The following is a 23,866-nucleotide window of genomic DNA, read 5'->3' as shown; positions in this document are numbered from 1 at the left end:
TTTTTGTTTCACTGATGAAGTTCACATTATGTGGGAGTACAGCTCTTAATAGTAGCTTTCCATTAGGCTATTGCTTAAACATATTAGCATCTTCCTCAGTCATTCTTTCTCTAGTTTTGACAAGCAATACTCCCTAACATATGTAAAATGTGCTGCTTATTTTACACCTAACTATGGATCTGTGACCTGTTGCAATGGTCCTTTATCACAGTTTGCAGCATCCTTTAATAAATTTGTTTTCAAATGTATCAAAAATCTCACCCCTGAACCTCCATCCAGATGTTCAAAGACAGGATGGTAACAGAGTGAAACTGGAGAATACTTATACATATGGACAGTAACTTCCTCCATTAAAGGCCATAAAAATCTCAAACATGCTGAAATAAAACTAATCATATATTTAAAATATTTTGCAACAAAGCCAAATGCTTGCTGAGCATTAACCAGAGCTGTATCCATTCTCAGATTGTTGTTTTTTAAACTCCCAGTTTGTACTGATTTATAGGATTTAGCAGCTGGAAATCAGCAAAACTATAAAGCACACCAGCTTCATGCTCTGCTTTAAAACTGTTAAACTGCAGCATTCCTTTAAAGTAAATACATTTCATTACTTAGATGTAGTTACCTAGGTTAACATCAACATTTACAAAAAAAAAATGTAAAATGTGAAACCTTGTAGGTTTAATTATCTCCAATAGTACAACCTGATTAAAACTGGCTTTAGCTCCATCTTACTCAATAAGACCTAAATGAAGCAGTGACACTGTTTTGTACTGTAGCCATATGTAAGCCTTTATAGTTATAACAGGTCATCAAACTTAGTCAAGAGCTTTGCACACAAGAGTGAAGTCAAGGCAACCCTGACGTTTTTTTTCTACCCAGCTGACTTGTAGTCAGCCAACCAGACTAATTTAATATGGATTTATATACAAGGTGTCTTGTTTAACATAATGAATGTCTAATCAAGCGTGAGCTCAGTGAAGCAATTTCTGCAAAGTAATTGAAAGCAGACTTTGTTTATATAACTGAGAATATTGCTACACTATTGGACCAGGACAGCCTAGAGCTCTAACTTGGCATTAAATCTTTTTACAAACATTTTTCTCCCAGTTGGGCCATTTGTCCTTAGAAACCTGTCAAGTAGTCTGCATAGGATTGTTAATAGATCATTTATAAAGCTGCAGAATTTTTCACACAATCCTAAAGAAGCTCGAAGTTAATGCATAGAACTAATATTTGCTTTAGTAAAGGGATTTATGAAGTATTTTTGGTCACGTTTACATGTTTATAGATGTGTGAAGATTGATGGGTGCCTCCTAAAAGCTGAGTCAGTCTACTTTTATGTTCCTGCTGTGCAGACTTTCAATTCATGTCCTGTGCTGCCATCTGGTGGTTAATATATCCCTCTGGACACAAGTTGCCTTGAAGCACTCTTCTGTAAAGCCTGTATCAGATTTTAGTGTGTACACACACAGCTAGGGATGTACTGATGCATCAGTTCAACATTTTATCGGCTCTGTTTATAGACATATCTGTAAATAATATGGCATAAACAGATGTCAGTAGCATGCTTTTTATATGTCAGGAGTATTAATTTAATGGTGGTAAACCTAACTGCTTAAGATTTTAAGTCAGGCAGAAGTGACCTGTTGTCCAAATTCTCATCTGTATTTGTCATCAAACACAGGAGAAATTTTGGCATTCTGGGAATCTTACACTGAAAGAGTTAATTTTGAAAAACATCCACATCAGTGTTTCCAGCTCAAATGATATTTTCAACATTGGTATCAGCCCTGACTTTCACAATAAGTGCATCTCTACACACAACAAAATGTTATTGCAATGGAATTTTATTCCTGGGTTTGTAGTAAGGCAGGAGTAAAAACACATTTTCAGTGGCAGAATCTTTTTTATAAAACAAAAGGCATTTGAAAAGTTCTGGAGTATTTTTTACTTAACCTACAGTTCTATACTTCACCAACCAGAAGAGACTGTGATGCAGCAGACAAAAACAATGCTTCACAAGGTCTCATGTGCCAGGTATCAAATGTGACTACATTACACACAAATGTGCAAACACACTTTTCTCAGCAGCAGATCTGCAGTAACTACACATTTCTGCCACCTTTAACTCAGTCAAACACTTTTTTCTATTGGTTCAAATACAAATATAAAATATATTTTACAAAAAGCTTTGGTGATTCCTGTATAAACACATTTTTATATATACGTTGTGTGGAAAATGTTTAAATATCATCACTACAGCTAAATAAAAAAAAGGTTGAGATTATTGCACAACAGCCAGGTGAGAGTGAGGAAGTGATCACTGCAGCTGCATTCAGGGTTTTCTGCGCCTGTTGAGTAAAGGTACAAAGTTAATTTCAATGTAGCACCGCAGAGTTATTGCTGTTTTAAACAAACAACATGACAGAGGTCACATTTTAGATCTAATTATTACCTATGGCCTGTCAGCGTCTGTGACCTCTGTTGTGGTCGTAGGCTTGTCTGACCATTTCTGTGTGTTTTTTTAATATCAGTGATTTTAAGCAGCAGGAAATCCCAGTGCGTACTGTCAGGAAACGCTAGCTTACTGCTGAAGTGGCTGCAGATTTTGTTGACATTTTAACTGATATCCCACCAGATGCTTGACCTTCCTCATATGATTTTATTGTGAAAAATTTTAACAGTAATCTTAGGACAGCACATGACACAGTGGCACCAATAAAAATTAAAAATGTCGAAACAAACCAAAAGCCTCCATGGAGAAACAAACAATCAATTCGAAAAAAACTGCAGAAAAGCAGAAAGGAGGAGGCAAAAGAACAAGCCGCAAATTAATTATGAAATATTCCAGAAACAATTGATTATCTACAACAAGGCAGTTAAACATGCAAGAAGGGAACATTTTTCAAAAATTAATTCATGACAAACAAAATACAAAAAATCTGTTAACAACAATAGACAGTTACTCTGTTTTTAACCAATTTTTTAACCCAGAATTGTCATGTGATGACTTTGCAGTCCACTTCAGCAGTAAAATATATTTTATTAGATCAAACTTTTTACATTCCCAGCCTTTTGATATTAACTGTCGAGAATCTCTGCTTTTAAATGAGGAAACACTGGATAGTTCTGTTCTGGTTGATGTTGTGATACTTAAAAAAGTTTTTAAACAACTCAAGCCTACTACCTGCCTTTTAGACTCCATCTCGACATCCCTTTTTAAAAACTTTTCTGACTTTTAAACATGGGATTAGTACCATTTTAAATTATTCTCTTCAGACAGGTGTATTCCCCTCTACTTTTAAAACTTCTATCATTAACCCCCCCTCTGAAGAAAAGCAATCTGGATAATTATAGACCTGTATCCAATTTGCCATTTTTAAGTAAAATTTTAGAAAAGATGGTTTTAAACCAGTTAAATGATTTTATTAATTCTAGAAATATTTATGAAATTTCTCAATCCAGTTTAGAAAAAAAAATAACAGTACGGAGACTGCTTTAGTTAAAATTGTTATTGACCTCAGGTCCAACATGGATAATAAATTACCTTCTGTTTTAGTTTTATTGGACCTGAGTGCAGCATTTGATACAGTGTACCATGACATTCTTTTAAATAGACTATATACTTTCATTGGCATCTCTGGCACTGTTTTTAACTGGTTTAAATCTTATCTTGGTGACAGAAAGTTTTACGTGAATCTCGGGGATCACTCATCTAAATCTTATGACATGAAGTTTGGTGTTCCCCAAGGTTCAATTTTAGGCCCTACTCTTTCTAATATTTATATGCTTCCTCTAGGGAATGTCATCAGGAGGCACGGCATCAATTTCCACAGCTATGCTGCTGATACTTAACTTTATGTTGCCGTGTCTCCTGATGACACAGTACCCACTTGATGCCCTGTAGTTACAGCTCAATCAGGACAAAACTCAGGTTTTAGTCATTGGTACAGGGAACAAGGTACAGAAACTGGTCAGCAAACTCAAAGCACTATCTATTAATCTGTGTCAGCAGGTCAAACATTTAGGTCTTTTATTTGACTCAGATCTTAGTTTTGAACCACAAATCTGGGATATCATCAAGAAAGCATTTTATCATTTCAAGAATATAGCACGAGTGCAAACGTTACTCTCTCAAGCCAATGCAAAGACATTAATTCATGCTTTTATCACTTGTAGAATAGATTATTGTAACACTCTTCTTTCTGTTCTTCTGAAAAAAAATTTTTTTACAGCTCCAGCTTCTTCAGAACTCAGCTGTGCAGATGCTGACAAAGATCAGAAAGACAGCAAACATAACAATGATTTTGAGGCCTCTGCATTGGCTACCCATCTGTTTTAGAATAGATTTTAAGATTCTTTTACTGGTTTTTAGAGCTTTTTATGGTCTTGTCCCTTCTTATTTATCTGATTTGCTTTTACCTTATGAGCCTAGTAGAACCCTCGGGTCTTCAGGGAGTTTTCTGTTAACAGTACCCAAAAACAGAACAAAAATTTACGGTGAGGCATCTTTTTATTACTATGGCCCCTGTCTGTGGAACAGCTTACCTGAAGATCTGAGGGCTGCATCTAATGTTAATGTTTTTAAAAGCAAACTCAAGACCTACCTTTTTAGCCTGGCTTTTAAGTAAAATTTAGTTTATTATCTTATCATCTTTTGTCTGTGTTTTAGGTTTTATCTCACTATAACTTAATTTTAGGATTGCCTTTTAGTAGTTTATCCTCATAGCATAACTTGACCCAGCTGTCTTTATGTGTTTTTTTATTTTTTACTTATTTTATCCAGTTTTATTGAGCTATATTTTGTTTCTATGCTTGTTTTAGTATCTTCTCATTCTGTTTTTATTTCATTCTGAATTTTAAGACTTTAAGAATTTTTGCAAGGAATTCATTATTTATGCCATAGTTGCCAATGTTGTATATAGACTACAGATTGGGAAGAGGGTGGGATGTAAGTAGTGGGTAAGGGATGTGTTTGTGTCGGGGGGGGGGGTTGAACTCATGTATTTGTCTTTCAATTTTCTGTTGTGTGTAAAGCACTTTGTGCTACAAATAAAGTTTGATTGATTGATTTAAATGTGAGGAAAAAACAATAAAAGAAGAGAATTTACTTTGTAATTCCATGATGCTCATAGCCAGGACCAATCTTTGACCCAGCCCTCATCTCCACGGCCACAGAGCACTGGAAAAAAAAAAAAAAGACAAATGTTGGGTCCTGAATCTTAAAAGTGTTAAACAAAATAGAAAGATGCTAAATTAAGCTGCAGCAGTAAAATGAAGACACTAAACCTGTGAATAATTCACAGCTGACAAACATTTGAATAAAAGGCACCAAAGACTGTGTTATGTAAGAGCAACATCAAGTTATTATTTACAGGAAAATTACACGTAGTTCATCTTTCTTATGTAGTTTGCATTAAAAACTTCTTTAAAACACGTCAGAGGTTTGTGAAACAATTATGGGTAACTTTATTTGAAACTGATCAAATAATGTTGGTATAACTACTTTTCCTGCTGGCATTGTTTATAATTAATGTTCTCCAATCATATTTTGGGGGTTTTAGATAAAAATCTAATTAATAACATACATTTATAGACAATACTTTATCTAATATTTATTCATTAGAATAAAATATTAGCTAAATTAATAAGCCATGCCAAATATTGAAAGGTAAATTTTGGCATAATCTCAAGTACTTAGAAAGTACAACAAAAAAATGTTCTACCAACAAGAGATCTCTGCATGTCTTTCAAGCTCGCCATATAGCATCTACTCACATACAAACTTTATTACATTATTTTTATATCTCTAAATCAAGTCACACATTTATTGTTAGTTCATTATAAATGCATTAATCTTATCCTCCTACCCTTGTCTCTGTATCTGTCCAAGCTCCATCTGTTTGGGCTCCATTTGCAGGTTTGCCCTCTGACGATTTTCTTTTGCGGCTTTAAACACAAATGTGAAGTGATGTTAACAAATCAAAGGTGAAAACACTTAAGATCTGATTGTCGTGCAGCTGAAAGCTGTCTGTCAGCTTATACCTTGGGATTGTTGTGAGCTCCTGCTTCAGCGTCTCAATGTCAGTGAACTGGACAGCCTGCCCTCCTCCTCTGGTTCTTATCACTTCACCCTGAGAAGAGGGGAAAAAAAACACGTGGCTCCAGTTCTGTAAGACTTTAAAGTTCTAATATTACCAGAACCAGCACTGGATATAGATCAGCTTGGCCTCATCTGATTAACTTGTCTGGCATTTATGTCTGTGAATTATGTAGTGCAGACACAAAACATTATGTGACACCATTCTGAATGTATTTCAAATGAGTAACTGTGCAAGGATCAAGAATTCCAGAAACTGATAGGTTCACGCTGGTAAATTCTGAATAAATTGTTGATTCTGTACAACATGAAGAGGTTCAAAATGTTTATGCTGCAAAAAGCTTTTGGGTTTATTTCAATTTCATGAAGACTACCATGAGGGTTCAATGATGACATTATAACTGATTAGCTTGATCTAGAGGTTATGGGCAGGTTTTTCCTTATTTTTTTTTTTTTTTTTTTTTTTTTTTTTTAAATCAACGACCAATCGATAGGTTGGTGTGTGGAAGTAATTTCAGTCAACAAAGTTTTTCTTTTTGTCAACTACAGTCCTAATACTTTCTATATATGTACTATAAATCTTGTGTTCTCTGCAGTCACATGAGCAAACAGTCTTATTTGTTTAAAAGTACATTTGGTTTATTTATTGTCCAGTTTGGAGGAAAGGAAGGTTAAGTGTAAAGTTTACTTCTGATTAATGTTAAGAAACAAGACCTGACAGTGTAAGAAGATTAGGAACAAGCACTTGGCCACTTTCATATTTGAATTTAAAGGGGTTTTAATAAGATACTGAAAAAAAGGGCCAAGGCAATGGCTCTACTGATTAGTATGACTATACTACAGGATCTTCCACCACCTAAGAATTGGGATTTTTTATCTTTTTCCAGAGGAGAAGTGGTAGTGGCACAGCTTTCACTCAAAGAATCAGAAAACTGTAACTGTGTATGTATTCATGTCACATTATAGAGTGATGTTAGAGGAAAACATTATACATTAAAGATGTGAAATAACCTATCCCAAAACAAAACACTGATACCATAGAATTACACATTACCTTTATAAGTTTGGTCTCTATCTCGCCATCAGAGGCGATCTCTTGATGTGTTAGCACGTATCTATCACACTTGGATAGAGCCTTCTCACTTGGTGCAGACACCTGAATGGCATTGGGGATGACAGGCTGCAAAACGGTACCCAAGTCCAGGCTGGAGGTGGGCTTGTGGTCCACCCATTTCTCCCCACCAGCAGAGCGGGAGCGGCGGTGCAGAGGTCGCACCGGGGTCGCTGTCTACAGTTTAGGGAAGAAAGATTTTGGTAAAGCAAGGGTTAAATGAAAACTTCAAAGATTGGCAAAGACATCTGACATTAATTCTGACTAATGCTGATGGTATATTCTCTCTGTAACTAGGGGAAAACTTTGTCAAATACTCTACTAAACTAGACAGAGAACATCTACTCAGTGCTTTAAGACTACGAGACATTTTCATTCATCTATGTCACGCTGCTGTCTGAAGCTCTCTCACTGACCCTGTAGCATCCCTCAGTAATGTCTAGATCATACGTTGGGGATCTCTCCTCTTCATCTTCTTTACTAAAACATACGGCTCTCCTCCTGGCTTGGCTGGCCAAGGTGCCTGCTGTGGACTGGGATTTGCCTGCTGAGGACTGGGTTTTCTTGGGCGTTCTGGGAGACTGATAACCCTGCCTGCTGCCTTGGGCAGTGCGCTGCTCCCATGTTGAGATGCAGCTGGCTACAGACGAGGAGCTACTGGTGGTGCTGTGGACGGGGCTCATTTCAACCTCCTCGAATCTAGTGGCACTGACTTGCCCTGGCACTGGGCTGACATGAGGGCAATCAACAGGACACTGGGGAGCAAAGGGGACAGACTGCACACATGCATGCATGGTTAGCTACAGTGCAGTTAGTAGAAAGGACTGAAATAAAAATGGAAGGTATGATAGAAAAGGAAAAGCAGCAGAAACCTGCAATAATCTGATATTCAGTAGGCTTACAATTAATGTTTTATGTGAAGCTATGTAAAGTTCTTATGGGTTTGGGATTAATTTAAGCAAAAAGGCCAAAATCTGAAGGTCCCCTCTTCCACATATTTTAATCATTCTTTGGTTTTAGCTCCCAAATATGAGGATTTTCTGCTTTTCCCTTTAAAACTCATTTTATTTTGGAAATTCTACAGAAAATCTTTAACAGTAAGTAAATCTTTTAAAGGAAACAAAGAAAAAATATTTTCATTATTCTTATAATGTAAATTGCAGCTCAATTCCACTGTGACCATAGACAGCCTTAAGTGTTACTATCATTCTATATAATTTAATGTCTCACCAAATTTTGAAATCTAAAGCATTAAAACTCTAGTAACAGCTATAGGATTGACACATCTTATGTTATAATGTGGAATGCCAATGATGATATTGTTAGTGGTCTTAGTTGGAAAAAAGGTTGTATTTCCTTTAGGAGAGGAGAAAAATAGCTGCTAACTTTAATGTGACTGAGACTGTCATCTGTCGACATTGAATAGATTATCCAGCAGGGAGATATTCTAATTGTGCATTATCAATAACATACAGGGCCAGGCGAAGGTGAGGCTGATCTCTTTGCAGGGAGGCGTTCCTCTCTAGAAGGTCGTTTAGGTTGCGTCTGACGTGGTGGAGGATCCGGACGAGTTGAAGTCTTGCTTTCTGTCACAATTGCCTTCAACTGTTTCAGCTTCTCGTCTTTGACCCAGAGCTTGTTCTGCATCTCCAGCTGCATTGCATTAACACGTCTGTCCTGCACAGCCAGAGGCACATTTTTGAAGTCAAACAACACTTTGTGTCACTGGGAAATTTAAGGCCTGGTGAACAAAATAAGCCACAGAAGCCTTCTTTATTTATGCACATTACTGAAAAATGAAGTTACTCACACATTCTTTCTCCCACTTGTGCTGGGTGTCTGAAACCACACCATGCATGCGCTGCTCCATGCGTCTCTTCTCCGACTGCTCCCTCTGCAGCCTCTGGTCTCTGGTTTCCAGCTCCTGCTGCAGTGAACGTTTGTCTTCCTCGTAGATTTTAGTGGTTTTCTGCAGAATATCAATCTGGAATGGAAACCCATGGGACTTTTAAGAAAGTGAGCAACATTTCTTCTAACCCCCAAACAAATTAGCTATCATCTAAAAACATTATAGACTATGGGAACTTTGGGCCTTCATCCATTTTCAATGCAGCTTATCCCATTCAGGGTCGTGGGGGGGTAGAGCCTATCCCACCTGTCATTGGGCAGGAGGCAGGGTGCACCCAGGACACCAGTCAATCACAGGGATGACATATAGAGACAAACAACCAGGCACACATACAGTCAATTTAGGGTCACCAATTCACCTTACAAGCATGTTGGAGCGGGAACATGTAAACTCAGCACCCTGGCTGAGATGCGAACCAGGAACCTTCTTGCCATAAGGCAACAGTTCTAATCCCTGCACCACTGTGCAGCCCCTTGTACTACGGGCCTTCTGATGTAGCCAGTAACTAGAAATAAAAAAATCCAACCAAGACTTTGTTTTCTGTGTGTTGCCACAGTTCACAGTTCAACTAATAACTTCAAAAACCAGACGTGTGCTGGAATTGAAAGATGTCAATTTAAAGTGGACTGTTGGCTGGACTGGTGGTAATTGCAATTTAACAGACGTCAGTTAACTGCTGATATGGACCAACAAAATTAAAATTTAATAAAATAAAAAATAGTGCCATCTGCCCTAATAGTCTGTGTTCTTGTACAGAAGTTATGAGTAGAGATTGTATATCTACAAAATAGCAGTCCGCAGGATTTTTTAAAAATGTTTTTGAGTCTTTACCTTGTGTTCTTGCATCTTGTTTTTCTTTTCCAAGCGTTCGATCTCAGCCTTGTTGTTCTGAATGATTTTGTCCTTCTCAATCAGTTTCCCATTTTGTTCATGAATAAAATTTTCTTTAGAAATGAGGTTGTTGTCCACTTCCTGAAGCAAGGACTTCATCATGTTGGCTAAAACAATACAAAAGTAGAGAACATTTCAGCCAACACAGCCTATCCAACTTCTCTGCTTTCAAAAGCTATGAGGTAAGGGTGGAGCCTCAGTATGAGTGAGCACCTGCTTGATGGTATTCATCGATCATCATCTGCCTGATCCTGTATCTGTTCTGAAGAGCTTCGATCAGCCTGGGCAGAGTGATGTCGTCGTAAGGATCGGTTAGCTCACAGGAAGGTAAGGGTGGGAGACTGTGAACCACGGAGCTGATAACAGATGGAATATCTATGGAAACAGATGGAATCAGACCGTTAAAACCTCATATTGCACATCCAAGTTTACCAAACATTCACTGAGTGAGACTGTGCTGCATCATATTTCTTGTGCATACAAAAAAACATTTCTGAACCACTAAATGGCATCATTTTTGTTTTTGCTTAATTATCATGACCAGTTCAGCCTTTGAGATTTGATTATTGCATGTTCAGACATTAATGATGAAATTGTAATAGTTTCCCAGTCCAAGTACTTGACTGAATAATAGGCTGAGGAAATAGGGTTTATAACAGCTGTAATTTAGCAAAGCACAAAAACCAGGACCTAAATGACCTGCTTCATGCTGATTCTCTTAAGGAGTGACATTTAAAGTTAGAATGTTAAGATGTTTTGATTTCACATGTTGTTTTGTTTCACTAAGATAATGCAATTAGAAGGTTAAATTTAATGTCTTAGCTAAATTTTCATAACATGTTTAATATACAGGAGTCTTGATTTTCAGGCCAAACATCAGTTTCTATTAACTCATATTTAGCAGAATGAGCAACACAGTGCATAACTCACCCCTGTCTGTTGGACCACCACGCTCCTCTAGTTTACGGGACAGTTCCTCTTTAAAGGCCTGGTTTCTATGGCGACGGCCCGGGGTGAAGCCACAGATGGGCCTGTCCACCGGCCGAGCCACCTCCACCTCCTGGGTCATCTCTGCAAACCGCATCACCAGCTGGACAAACAGAGAATGTGGCGAGTGTCAGAGGAGAAAAGCAGCTTCCATGAATGTTCACATTAAGTACTAGAGGAAAGAGAAGCGCTGGATAAACTCACCAAAGTTTCCTCGTAGTCATCGGCCTTTGGATTGACACACACAACCATTCGGACTTTTCCTTCTCCATCAAAGTAGTTCTTGAAGAGATGTGTTATTTTGGAATCTCTGTAGGGAACCATCTAAAAGAAAAGAGTTTCATTAACTACAATGAAATCTCATTTAAAGCACAAGGGACATTGTATTGTAACAGAACATAGTTCAGCTTGAGTGTCATTTGTACCCTGTTTGTTCCACACATCTGGTTCTCTCGAAGAATCTCGATGCATGTCCGCAGGTTCAGCAACGACTGATTAATGTTACCTGCAAATGTGGCATTATCTTTAATCTCACACCAACCCCAGCCAACAAATACAAAAATATAAATAAAGACAATGTTTTGGGTTACTGACCTGCTTCACGTATACGGGTTCCTTCTGCGCCTGTCCTTCCTGTGCGCTCACTTCCTGCTAAATCCACCAGGCACAGCTGGCTGACAGTCACCTGGTTTTTATCCTGACAATGGAGATCAGAAAACAGTTAAATATCAAGACATACATTTGGAAAATAATCGCAATTAATCATGAAGGGACAACATAACGAGTTACAACAGACCTGGAGAACATTATCTCCATCTGCATCAAGAGGCGCCTGAGCCAGTTTAATGATGAGCACACTGTGGGAGCGACTGGACTCCCGGTTCAGACGGGTGTTAGCAACCTTCCTCTTCTTTTGACCTGAAAAAAGCCCAGTCATCTCTTTATAACAATTGTTTACAATCTGAGAGAATTTTCATGTTATTTCAGATACCATCAAGGATTTGGTGCACAAAGGTCATGACTGATTTAAATAACTTTTAAGAAATCTGCTCAGAGAGAAGATTAACAAAGATCCTTTCCTGGTCAGAGCAAACCCAGAGGTCAGCAATACCAGGTCAGCCACATCTACCATCATCATTGCAGTGCTTTTCCTTATTTTTCTTTTTTTAATACACATAATATAGATCTTACAGCTTACCTCTCCAGAATACTTGAAAGGCCTCCTCAGCAGACTTAACTTCAACTTCCATACAACCAGCCACATACATGTTATGATTCTGATCCTCTCTGAGGGTTTTAGACTGAGGTGGTCTGAGTTGAGAAAATAACAATGTTAGTGACTGAAGATGTGAGTTATGCAACACAACACAACACAAAGGACAGGGGCATTAATGTTGCTTTATGTCAGCCATGGAAAACAATCAAACAGTTACAATCATGTCGCGCAATACAAAGCAACAAACAGCAGGATGGGGAACATTAAGGAGGTTTGCCATGACAAAGACAACTAGCAGCAGCCAGGGGAGTTGATGATTTGTGTGATTTTAAGGATACTCGTCAACAATGAGACATCAGCTGGTGAAGTTATGATATTCGGCTGAGTAACAAACCATAAAACTGCCTGAGCACACAGAGAGTGCAAGACTTTGCCAATAATTGCTGCACTACTCATTTTTTACTCTCTATGCCAGATTTAACCCGACATGCCAGATGGATGTGTTTCACACATCCATCTGGGAAAGCTTCAACAGGAAACGGTTGAGAAAAGGCAGAGGCTTTTAAAAAAAAAACTCACTGTATGATTGGGTGAACGCTCTGTCCCTCACATCTCTACAGGCCAATCAGAGCCACGAAACACGAAACGTAGCCACTAGCAAGCTGCGCGTGCGCAGCTACTGACGACTAACGCAACATGGCGACTACAGACATGTAAGTACTCGACTTTTGTCGTTTTTGAAAAGAAAACAGCTCACTGCTGTTCTTTGTTCTTCTTTTAATGAAGAAATGTCATCAAGTTCTGATAAAACTGGCGCTTTAGCAGCATCCACGCTAATCTCTTCCTCCATAACTGCACCAGCTCTTGCTGCTGCTTGTTTACGTCACGACTCTGCTGCGCCAGAAAGTACTGCCCCTCGTCGCTGATTGGTCCTGTCACTTTTTAACCGGGCCCAAACGGTTCAGATGGGAGCTTTGCAAGATGGATTCACCAGTGAAAAGCAAGAAAACAGGCATATCCATCTGTTTGCAAGGTTATGCCAGATTGACTTTTTCATTCAAGTAAACTTCTTGCATGGTATTTTCACAGTTGAGAGCCTTTGCTTTAGGGATACAAATAAGGAGTACTTTCATTATCATCTATTCTTTAAGCGTGATTTATTGTTTTAATCATGAAAATTATCGCTATAACCACCAAATAACATCTCCAAACTGTGTAAATAAACCAATATTATAAGCCCTTGTTTTAGTATCTTTACTTGAACTCTCAACTTGCACTGAAATAAAAAGATTTAAATGATACTAAGCGTTTTATATGTTGTGATACTACTGGTTTGGAAAAGCTTTTGAATTTAAAAATGTCTCATGTATTGATGAGGTTCCATTTTGAAAAGTAAACCTAAATAAAAAGCTATTCTGATGTCTGGTGTTTGAGTATTCACTGTTCACATACATGAAATCAGTGTTCTGGCGCACTGGTGTGCCTCCACCATTCCACCTAGTAAAAAGAAAAGACAATAATTTTGTCTTCCAGCTACTCTGACCAAAATAAATAAACAACTCTTAAATCCACAACACAAAATAAAACAAAAGTCTCTTACTATTTCAAAAACATGTGTAAAGTCATACATTAACACTTAGATTAGGTTCCAACTCACTTTGGTTTGATCGCATCTTCCTGGTTTTCCTCTAGAAGATCATAGATGTAGTTGTTGTAGATTTCTATGTAGGACACAAACACACTGTAACTGCTGTCTTCATCAACTCCATCTGCTTCGAAAGCCTCCTCCTGCTTTATCATGTCAGCAATTTCAGGATCAAGCTTTTGCCTGAAAGAGAAGCAGTCACATGTGATACATCCCAATGCAGCAGATAAACTGTAGCACAACTTTCTTCACAGGATCCAGACTTACCTGGCTGATGTTTTTGGAACAGGCAAGTTATTTTCCCGCCTTTGGCGCTCCAACAAAGCATCCACATCATTCTGAACCTCCATACCATTCTTGTCATCAGTTTTGAAAACCTAAAAAAATGAGTAGTAAGCTGAGTTTAAAGATACATATTTCACACATATTTAAAACAATGTGGTTACAAAAGATTTGTTGGATGTTAAATCTCTTACATATCTCTTGGCCTGGTAGGGTCCTATACTCCTGAAGATCATGTCAAGTGAGCGAGGTAGAAGTCCACCCTGGCCTGGAGAGCCAGTCATGGTGTACGTCTTTCCACTTCCTGTGACTCCGTATGTGAAGAGAAGCCCTAAAACAATCAGAGAGGAGACTCAACAGCAGAAAATAACCTCCAAACAAATCAGTATCTGGTGTGCAATATCTTTTTCTAACTGAGCATAGACTCAAATTAAAAAATACAGATTTACAGACAGGCAGATTTGACAGTCAAATGTGGCTCATAGTAACATTCTCATTACTCTTGTGATATTTCCAAGCGTGCCAGCAGTCTTACCATTTTTCCCATGAATGAGGTCGTCCACAAGAGGTTTGGCCATATTCTCAAACAGCTCGATCTGAGATACTGAAACGCCAAAGACTTTTTTGAAGGAGTACTGTGTCTGAGAGGGAAAAAACGATTAATTAGAACTGATCAGGAAAATTATCCCGGTGGATGCACTTCGCAAGGGTGGGACAAAATCGACCTCAATAACTAGCAGCCCAACTCCAAACTGTCCTGTCTAGCTAAAACCTTACAGTCATTAGTCAATAATCAAATCAAGTCATTACTCCCCAGTAATCATGTATTAAGTCCACATCAATCAGGCTTCAGAGAAATCCTAGTACTATTACTGCTGTCACATCTGTCACAAATATAATTTCTCATATTGACAAAGAGATATATTTATTTGTAGATTTAACAAAAGCCTTTAACACCGTTGACCAATCCCTGCTCCTTGTGAGGGTAAGAAAGATTGGCTTTGACTCTCTATCCTGTAAATGGTTCCAGTAGTGCCTTTCACATGGAAATCAATGTCAGTAATTGTCATTCTGTGTGTCTGCCATTATCACAAGGTTCAATACTGGGTCCTGTTTTATATACTTTTTATATCAACAACAGTGCATCCTCCATAACCAACTGTATCTCCCTATTTTATACTGATAGTTTTATACTGCTTTACCAACATTTTACATTTAGCCACTCAAATCCTTTAGCGAACTTTTGATCAATTACAACATGCTCTATTTAATCTAAAACTAGTTCCCCTACAAGATCAATTACACGTTATTCTCCAGAGCCACGGGCATGAATGACAATAGTTTTTATATCACCATCCCAACAGGACACAGCAGTCAAAGTGTCTCTAATGACAATGAATTTCTAGCTCTAGTAAATTACTTCATTAAAAATAAGACGTAAGATATCCAATCCAGGTTTGCTGGATGTCTTACCTCTTTGTACTCTCCATTTCGGTTTGTTTTGAAACCTTCAGGAGCGTGTAGCTGGATGGTGGTGCTACTGATCACTTCAATGCAGCACTCTTCATCCTCCACACCCAGGGGTCGTACACGGCAGTACACCTGAGGAAAAACACAATTCAAACACGCTCTAAATGCAAAATTCAAACGTTTAATGAATAGTGTTTTTTATCAAGTTGTTCATAAAATCTCTCAAATGTCTCATAAAACATTTTAGAACATTATGAACTGTTTGATGGCTCATTCCTTCTCAACTAAACGCAACTCACACCAACAGGGTCTTTCTGGTTGCTGGAGGGCTTTTTTGGAGGCCTGCGGGGGGTTTTACCCTTCCTGAAAGAGACAAAGTTCACAGTTTTTTTAGCACAGAGGCTACATTGTTAAAGATATCGTTTACAGTGGGCAATGATAAGTCGACGAAGCCACAGACTAGTCAGCCGCTTAGCCTCCGGCTAACGGTTAAGCTAATAAGTCCTTCCTTGTTTGGATTACGTCGTCAAACCGATAAGTCATACTGTAACAATACATTACACGGTATTGGCATTCCAGACGTGTGCATAACACCTCGAATAAAACTAAAATACGTTTTTATTACTACTTACGCTTGTCGTATCATTATTACTCGCTTCTTCCAGTAGTTTCACCGTTCCTGTTCCTAAATTTTTTGAACTTCCCTCCGCATCAAATCAGGGAACGCTATTCAAAAGGAGCTGGGGACAGCCAATTAGAGTTCAGAAAACAGATCACGCGTTTCCGCTTTCTCTCTCGACTCTCCTTGGTGATTACAAAATGTAAATAAACCGAAATAAACACATCTACAATCGAGCACTGGAAAATGTATAAAACAAAACGGATTAGAAACACTTAAAATGAATACACTATGAAGCAAAAAAAAAAAAAAAAAAAAAAAATTTAAAGTAAAAAGTTTGATATGAAAGGAAATTTGATTTACTTTTTCTTCAAGGTTTACCACAGTGTGTTTGAATTTATAATTTATTTATTTTAAATAACCTTATTTGTAAACAAAAAAGGTTTTACATGAGTTAAAGATATAATACAGACATAATGGTAACAAAATTGTAATTAAAGAGTAAAAAATAATACAAAAAATAGAAAGCATTTGTGAAAAAAATCGCTAAAAGTACAGTAATAGTTACAAGAGTTTGCTAAGGTTTCAAGTTACAGCTCTGATTCTTTCTTTAAATGCATAAAAGAGGCATAAGACATATTTATTAATCTAAAACTTAACAAACGATTAGGTTTATTTTCTTAACGCTGATATGTCGTCATTTTGTAGTCCTACGAAAACACCAAACATGGCGTCAAATGAGGGTTTTGGTCATAGACATAATATACGAAAACACCACCCCCTACAGTCTACTGGCTGAATACCAAGCAGTTACAAAACACTGGCATTTGCAGCCATTGACGTCCTCACGTGTACTGCTGCGTTATGCAAACACTGGATTCAGTCTTCTGAAACTGCACTGTTGACGCTGAAAATCAAAGGTAGGCAAAATATCGTCTTTATGATCTAAAGAGCCAAGTGGTTATGTGTTGTCTCCAGTTTTCTGATGAGTTGAGTTTTTCCTTTAGACCGGGAAATGAAAAATAGACCGATGAAGTCAGATGCATCTGAATCAAAGAGTAGAGTAAAGAAGAGGACCAAAGAGAACTGTGTTCCAACTCTTGCCCAAAAACTACGAGAGAAAAAAGATGGAGAGTCATCCAAACAGGGTGAGTAGCCCTGTCAGATGACGCTGACAGTGACACTTACAAAACGATCTTTTAAAAGGCGTGACAGCCGAGTTTGTCCGCTGTGTTTTGCAGGAGGTATTCCCACTTCCACCCAGTCCGCAGGAGTGCAGAAGAGAGGCTGGCAAGGAAGCATCTTGCACTACATTTATAAGAGCACACTGGGCCAAAGTCTGCACTCACAGATGAGACAGGTCAGACTGTGCATCACTATACGTTTATGCATCATAAGTGCATTAGCCAGTGCAAGTAGTGCATGTGTATTATTACTATTCTTAAAAATGTATACCCCGATGGAATGCTGATAAAAGACCTTACAATATGACAAGATAAATAAGTTCAGATCTTGAGGAAACAACAAAATAACTTGGTATTTTTATGGCGTAAAATTGAACTAGAAATGTATGAATAAATGTCTGCTTTTCTACCATCTTCAAACAGCTGTGATGTGTCTATAGTATGTAGACAGTTGTTGATTTAAGTGTGTCATCCTCTCCAGTGTCTTCAGGAGCCTTTTGTCCGTTCTCTGTCATCCTATCATTTCCATGGTGCCACCAGCCCATTCGACCGCAGGATCACCTGCCTGGAGTGGCACCCCACCCACCCCAGCACTCTGGCTGTGGGCTCCAAGGGTGGGGACATCTACCTGTGGGACTTTAATGCACCTGCAAAGAAAACATTTCTACAAGGGGTGAGTTCCTGCTTGGTGGTTTTATTCATTTACCATAAAGCTGGATGACCAACAGATTTATTTCTTATTTTACAGTATGGTTTTATTGGTTCTGTGCTCAGATGGGGCTAGAGACTCAGTTACAGGCATGAAGGTTAACCAGTTAAATCTCACTCAGCTGTTCACCTTCTCTATTGCGGGTACCACAGCCCTGCAAGGTTTCAGTGGGAAAACTCTCACAGTCTTTGCCAGCACAGACACACTGAAGTAAGACTTAAGAGCAGCTTAACTTTTGAAGCTAACGTTATAAAGGGTTGTAGATAGTTGTTCTCCTTAGCCCAGCATCAGTCTTTTAATCAGGCTGGCCCTGTTTGTTAATGGTTTGCATGGTTGGGATGTTTGAATAGCCGCCCTATGATAGGCCTGCGTTTGTGTATGTGCGCACAGAGTGGAGCAGGAGACTTTATCGGAGGGATGAAGTTCTGCCCGATGGATCTTTCCAGAGTCTATGTGGCTTCTGGTCAGGGAACGGTGACCATGCAGAGCTTTGAGGGTCATCCATCCACACTTCTGTCCAGAACTCAAGATTGTGGCCATGATCACCATGATGTTTGGTAAGAAGACTGATTCTTCACACTATAGATGCTATTTTAATGTACTGCAAAAGAATAATGATGCTGCACGTGTTTCCAGGATTTACCCATTCATTTATTCTATATAAATCAATCGTGGTCAATATAATTTGGCTTTTTGACACAAAAATGAAAAACCTCTGTAATGTCAAAGTGAAAACAGATTTCTACTAAGTAATGTAAGTGGAAGGAAGGAATATCACACATGTGTAAATCTGCCTGGATGAGGCTGCCCTCACAAACTGAGTGACCGTGCAAGAAGCTGAGATGGGAGAGACTCTGCATACAGAAACTGTTGCCGGGGTTCTTTGGCAGTCAAAGCTTTATGGGAGAGTGGCAAAGAGAAAGCAACTGTTGCTGAAAACACAAATTTGCCAGAAGGCATTTTGGAGAGTCCATGGTTAGGTGGGAGAGTTATTTTGTCTGATGAGACCAAAATGGAGCTTTTTGGCCATCGGACAAGACGCTGTGATGTTTGGCGGACACCACACAATGCACATCACCACAAACACACCATGCCCATCGTGAAGCACAGTGGTGGCAGCATCATGCCATGGGGATGCTTCTTGGCAGCTGGCCCTGGAAGGCTTGTAAAGGTAGAGGGTATAATGAGTGTGGCAAAATACAGGAAAATTCTGGAGGAAAATGTTATTCAGTCTTCAAAAGCTCGGGGGACAATTTATTTTCCAGCAAGACAACAACCAGAAGCATAAAGTAAAAAGCTACATAGACATGGTTTAAAGACAACAAGGTGAATGTTCTGGAGTGGCCGAGTCAAAGCCCAAACCTCAATCCAATAGAGGATTTGTAGATGGACTTGAACAAGGAGAGCTTGAACAGTTTTGCAAAGAAGAGTGGAGTAAAATTGCAGTGTCCAGATGTGCAAACCTGATTGAAACCTATCCACACAGACTCAGTGTTGTGATTGCAGTCAGAGGTGCATCCACAAAATACTGGCTTGAAAGGGTGGATATTTATTAATGTGACTTTTTTTTTTTTTAAATTGGCATAACTTTGTAGAAATCTGTCTTAACTTTGACATTAAAGAGTTGTTTTTTGTCAAAAAAAATATTGACCATGATTGATTTATAAAATCAACAAAAGGATTAAAATTGCACAGGTGTGAAAAATTTAATAGGAACTGTATACACATTTTCAGACATTTAAATGTTGATTTTTAGCTCAAAACATGCAGCCCTCAGTTTATCTGAAATCCTTGAAATAGGACATGATAGTGGGAAACGCCTACAGAAGTTTTCCTGGACAACAATGGTATAAACACTGCTTTTATTAACGTGGCCTGTTTTAGATGTGTGATTTCTAGTTTAGTTGAATTTAGTGAGCAATGTTCTTATTAACCTTTTTTTAATTTTACTAAAAAATCTACCTTATATTTATAGTTTCTCTTTAATTATAGTTTATTTTCGTGCTGTGTAATATTCAGCTTTCTTATATGTGGTGAATTCACTCTGTTCTCTGTTGTTCCAGTTTCTGGTACTGCTGTGTAGATGTGTCAGTGAGCAGACAAATGCTCGTGACGGGAGACAACGTAGGACAGCTGTTACTGCTGAGTCTTGATGGACAAAAGGTGTGTGCCCATGCTCTTATTAAATAGAAATTTCTAGCACAGAGGGCTCGTTTATCCTATTTTGATATATCTTCTTGAAGCTAATAGGCAGAAGAAAATGTATTTAGTGGTTTTAAAGATGTTTTTATTTTGCTTTGATATAACAGATTTTCAGTGAAAAACTGCACAAAGCTAAAGTGACCCATGCTGAGTTCAACTCCCGCTGTGATTGGTTGTTAGCGACAGCCTCGGTTGACCACACAGTAAAGCTGTGGGACCTGAGAAACATCAAAGACAAGAAGAGCTTCCTCCATGACATGCCTCATGAGCGTGCAGTGAACTCAGGTAACTATCATCCAGACAAACTGATACTTCATTAACGTAAGGTTTCTACATCAAGATATGTATATTTTAATTTTGGACGTAAATGTCATTAATTAGAAATATTGTAAATGATTGATTGTATTTATCTTTTTTCTGACTTCTGAAAAGTTAATATAATTGCCTTTTATCTTTCTCTTTAGGCTCAGCTTTCCTAATTTTAGTATTTAAAAAATTCCCTTACCCAAAATAAAAGTCTGTATTATTTTGGTAATTTATGTGGTTCATATCCTTAGCCTACTTCAACCCTCTTGACTGCTCCAAGCTGCTCACCACAGACCAGTATGACCAGATCCGGGTCTACTCGTCACCTGATTGGTCAAAACCTCAACATATCATCCAGCATCCACACAGACAGTTCCAACATCTCACACCAATCAAGGTATATCCCTTCTCTACATGCCTTGCTTTGGAGTCACAGCTTTAAAGCCTAGTTCAGACCAATGATCCGTGATGCGATGAGACGGTTTCAGAACATCACTGGCAACAGTAGCAGCAGTCTCATCCAAGACTTTCCAGCTCATTTCAAAATACAAAAAGGGGGGATATAAATCTTTTTTTAAAAGGATATAAATGCCAATTTCATTAGATAAAGTCATGCTATGAATTTTGGAAATGATAACATCCATTCTTTTTTTCTTAAGTTTTATACGGGAACTTCAACCCATGAAAACTCCTGTGTCCTCCATCAGCTGCTGAAATACATAGCTGATGGGGGAGACTGTGTTAATGTAAAATATCTAATCATTATCAGGAAGCAGATAAAAAGAGAAAAGGGCAATAGAAATACAATTCTGAAATGGCTAAGCAGGATGCATGGTGCTGTATGAGAAATTAAAGGTGGTAGGGCCTAAAATGAACTTTTAGCATATACAGTTGAAACCAGAAGTTTACATACACTATATAAAAAGGCACATGAACTTTTTTTTCTCTTCGTCTAACATTAAATTAGATTAAACTTTTCCTGTTTTTGGTCAATTAGGATTACCAAAATTATTTCTATTTGCTAAATGCCAGAATAATGAGAAAAGGATTTTTTTAGACAATTTTTATTACTTTCTTCAAAGTCAGAAGCCCTGATCTCAATCCCATTAGTAATTTATGGGCAGAGCTGAAAAGGCATGTGTGAGCAAGGCGGCCTACAAACTTGGCTCAGTTACACCAGTTCTGCCGGGAGGAATGGGCCAAAATTCCTTCAAACTATTGTGAGAAGCTTGTGGAAGCATATCCAAAACGTGTGACCCAAGTCATACAGTTTAAAGGCAATGCTACTAAATACTAATGAAATGTATGTAAACTTCTGACTCTCAAGAAAATAATGAAAAATTGTCTAAAAAATTATCTCTCTTATTATTCTGGCATTTAGCAAATAGAAATAATTTTGGTAATCCTAACTGACCAAAAACAGGAAAAGTTTAATCTGATTTAATGTTAGACGGTGAGAAAAAAAAGTTTATGTGCCTTTTTATATAGTGTATGTAAACTTCTGGTTTCAACTGTATCTTTGTTATAAAAAGACTGAGCTAGCAAAGCATTTTGTGTTCAGAGTCAGAGTCTATGCTTAGATTTAGACTTAGTATTGCCATTATCTCTCTGCAGGCCACATGGCACCCTGTCTATGACCTCATCGTGGCGGGCCGTTACCCTGATGATCGGGTCTGTCCCGGAGATCACAGGACCGTCGACATCTTTGATTCTAACACAGCAGAGCTTGTGTATCAGCTGCAGGATCCCAACGCTGCAGGGATCAAATCTGTGAGTATTCTTTGGCAACACTAGTTGAAATAAACCACAAAATAAGTTCAACATTCACAGGTTGTCTTTTGATATTTGAGTTCATGAACAAGTCTACCATCAAAGGTGGTTGTACAAAAAAAATCAAGGAGTTTAACACAAAATCCAGATTAAAATCACACCACTGCAGTGACAAATACAGGAAGAACTTGTGCTACAGTTGGTAAGTGAGAATACGCAAATAAAATCTTTTATTTCTGCTGGTCTTAGAATTTACTTGATCACTGAAAATTCTGCTTCATAGTACATCCCCCTTAGAAATACCCAAACATACAGAAACTGTACTTCATCACTAAGAAAATAAATCTTTTCTTTAAATTTGCAGGTAAATAAATTCAATCCATTGGGCGATGTGCTCGGAACAGGAATGGGTGAGTTCTTTAAAAGTACCTTGGTGATCCTTGTATTTATACATGATGTTTTCATCTAAAGCAGTGGTTCTCAACTTGCCCAGCTTCAGGGCTAAACACCATGTCCTGAATCCAAAATTGCTACCTATATTCCTGAAAAAACTTCAAGTATTAGAAATATTAAATTAAGAATAAAAATAAACACAGGACTGAAGAAATAAACAGGACAAAACAAGTTTAAGAACTGCTGTTTTTTTTACCTATCCACACAGACTCAGTGTTGTGATTACAGCCAAAGGTGTATGTACTAGATATTTACATGAAGGGGATGAAGATTTATACAGTCACTTATTTCACATTACATATTATGTTTAATTTACATTGAAAAGCCTGTTTTCATATTGACTATTGACTATGATTGATTTATAAAATCAATAAAAGAGTAAAACATCCAAGGGGGTAATACTTTATATAGGCACTATATGTCCACTTAGGGTTTCCATACAGCATAGCCTTTTTGCAACTTTTCTTTCAGCACACAACCCACTTTTGGGCCCTGAGCCACCAATTGAGAACCACTGCTTTAAATCAGTTTTGTGAGAAGAAGTAAAATTGTACCACTGAAGCTGGCCGATGCTCATTCACAGGTGTAACAGTGCTTGTCTGGGATAGAAACGAGTCGCTGATCAGCGATCGACTCACAGAGCCTAGCCAAAGCTCAGCAGACAGTTTGAGAAGCCAGAGGAAGACTCAGCCACGCCCAGGCAGAGACCGGAGAGGACCTGCTTTGGATACAAAGCTGAAGAAGAAGCTGGCTTCTCTGGAAGAGTCAGAGACTAAGACTAAGACTGGGTTTACCAAACAAAAACAGATAAAGAAAAAGTGAAAGATTCTGTTTTGAAAATCAATGTGCATACTCTTGTTTACTGTTCGTTAAGTCTTAAACTTCAGGGATTGTTTGATGTTGTAAAATGAGTCATATATTCTTTTATAAACCAGTTTCTCACTGGATTTCTTGTATCTTCTCAAATGTTTTCTACTGTCGAATAAAAGTTTTTCTAATGCAATTTTAG

General features: G+C 38.1%; 2 protein-coding genes and 1 non-coding gene across 7 annotated transcripts; 1 reads left to right on the top strand and 2 right to left on the bottom strand.

The window, feature by feature from the left end:
• Positions 1–1,832: 1,832 nt before the first annotated feature.
• kif23 (kinesin family member 23) lies at positions 1,833–17,496 on the bottom strand. Of its 5 annotated transcripts, none has more exons than XM_041795615.1 (24): positions 17,422–17,496; positions 15,914–15,977; positions 15,618–15,746; positions 14,680–14,785; positions 14,339–14,475; positions 14,130–14,239; positions 13,875–14,045; positions 13,670–13,714; positions 12,200–12,312; positions 11,798–11,919; positions 11,596–11,698; positions 11,427–11,506; positions 11,206–11,325; positions 10,945–11,104; positions 10,228–10,389; positions 9,955–10,121; positions 9,025–9,198; positions 8,688–8,891; positions 7,631–7,990; positions 7,158–7,391; positions 6,049–6,137; positions 5,874–5,952; positions 5,115–5,185; positions 1,833–2,354 (listed from the first exon to the last, which is right to left on the bottom strand). In XM_041795615.1, the coding sequence occupies exons 4-24, from the start codon at positions 14,720–14,722 to the stop codon at positions 2,339–2,341; spliced, it is 2,760 nt and encodes a 919-aa protein (XP_041651549.1). In that variant the 5' UTR covers positions 14,723–14,785; positions 15,618–15,746; positions 15,914–15,977; positions 17,422–17,496; the 3' UTR covers positions 1,833–2,338. The 5 variants fall into 5 exon arrangements, with proteins under 5 accessions (XP_041651549.1, XP_041651547.1, XP_041651548.1 ...); XM_041795613.1 differs by lacking the exon at positions 17,422–17,496 and adding an exon at positions 16,247–16,397; XM_041795614.1 differs by lacking the exons at positions 13,670–13,714; positions 17,422–17,496 and adding an exon at positions 16,247–16,394.
• On the bottom strand, positions 12,048–12,144 carry LOC121515832. Its single transcript, XR_005992420.1, has one exon. It is a non-coding gene; the product is annotated as a Z30 small nucleolar RNA (small nucleolar RNA).
• Positions 17,018–23,860, top strand: ddb2 (damage-specific DNA binding protein 2). Its single transcript, XM_041795618.1, has 11 exons — positions 17,018–17,153; positions 17,241–17,381; positions 17,475–17,593; positions 17,899–18,090; positions 18,517–18,683; positions 20,190–20,289; positions 20,436–20,613; positions 20,886–21,031; positions 22,249–22,404; positions 22,769–22,814; positions 23,441–23,860. Exons 2-11 carry the CDS (start codon positions 17,249–17,251, stop codon positions 23,677–23,679), a joined length of 1,476 nt encoding a protein of 491 aa, XP_041651552.1. The 5' UTR covers positions 17,018–17,153; positions 17,241–17,248; the 3' UTR covers positions 23,680–23,860.
• Positions 23,861–23,866: the final 6 nt, after the last annotated feature.

The sequence above is a fragment of the Cheilinus undulatus genome, linkage group 9 (genome assembly GCF_018320785.1).
Source record: "Cheilinus undulatus linkage group 9, ASM1832078v1, whole genome shotgun sequence".
NCBI classification, from domain to species: domain Eukaryota; kingdom Metazoa; phylum Chordata; class Actinopteri; order Labriformes; family Labridae; genus Cheilinus; species Cheilinus undulatus.
The sequence above is the reverse complement of the archived record's forward strand: the minus strand, read 5'-3'. Positions and strand labels throughout refer to the sequence as shown.

Bases quoted from the DNA above. Each gene is read 5' to 3' on its own strand.
- kif23 (XM_041795613.1), bottom strand. The intron at 10,390-10,944 runs GTGAGTTATGCA...CTGTTTCCATAG, and splicing joins TGGTGGTCCAACAGACAGGG to ATATTCCATCTGTTATCAGC. The intron at 7,991-8,687 runs GTATGTTATTGA...GCATGTGTGCAG, and splicing joins CCTCACCTTCGCCTGGCCCT to TCTGTCCCCTTTGCTCCCCA.
- ddb2 (XM_041795618.1), top strand. From the start codon at position 17,249: ATGAAAAATAGACCGATGAAGTCAGATGCATCTGAATCAAAGAGTAGA. The intron at 17,382-17,474 runs GTGAGTAGCCCT...TGTGTTTTGCAG, and splicing joins TGGAGAGTCATCCAAACAGG to GAGGTATTCCCACTTCCACC. The intron at 18,684-20,189 runs GTAAGAAGACTG...CTGTTGTTCCAG, and splicing joins CATGATCACCATGATGTTTG to TTTCTGGTACTGCTGTGTAG.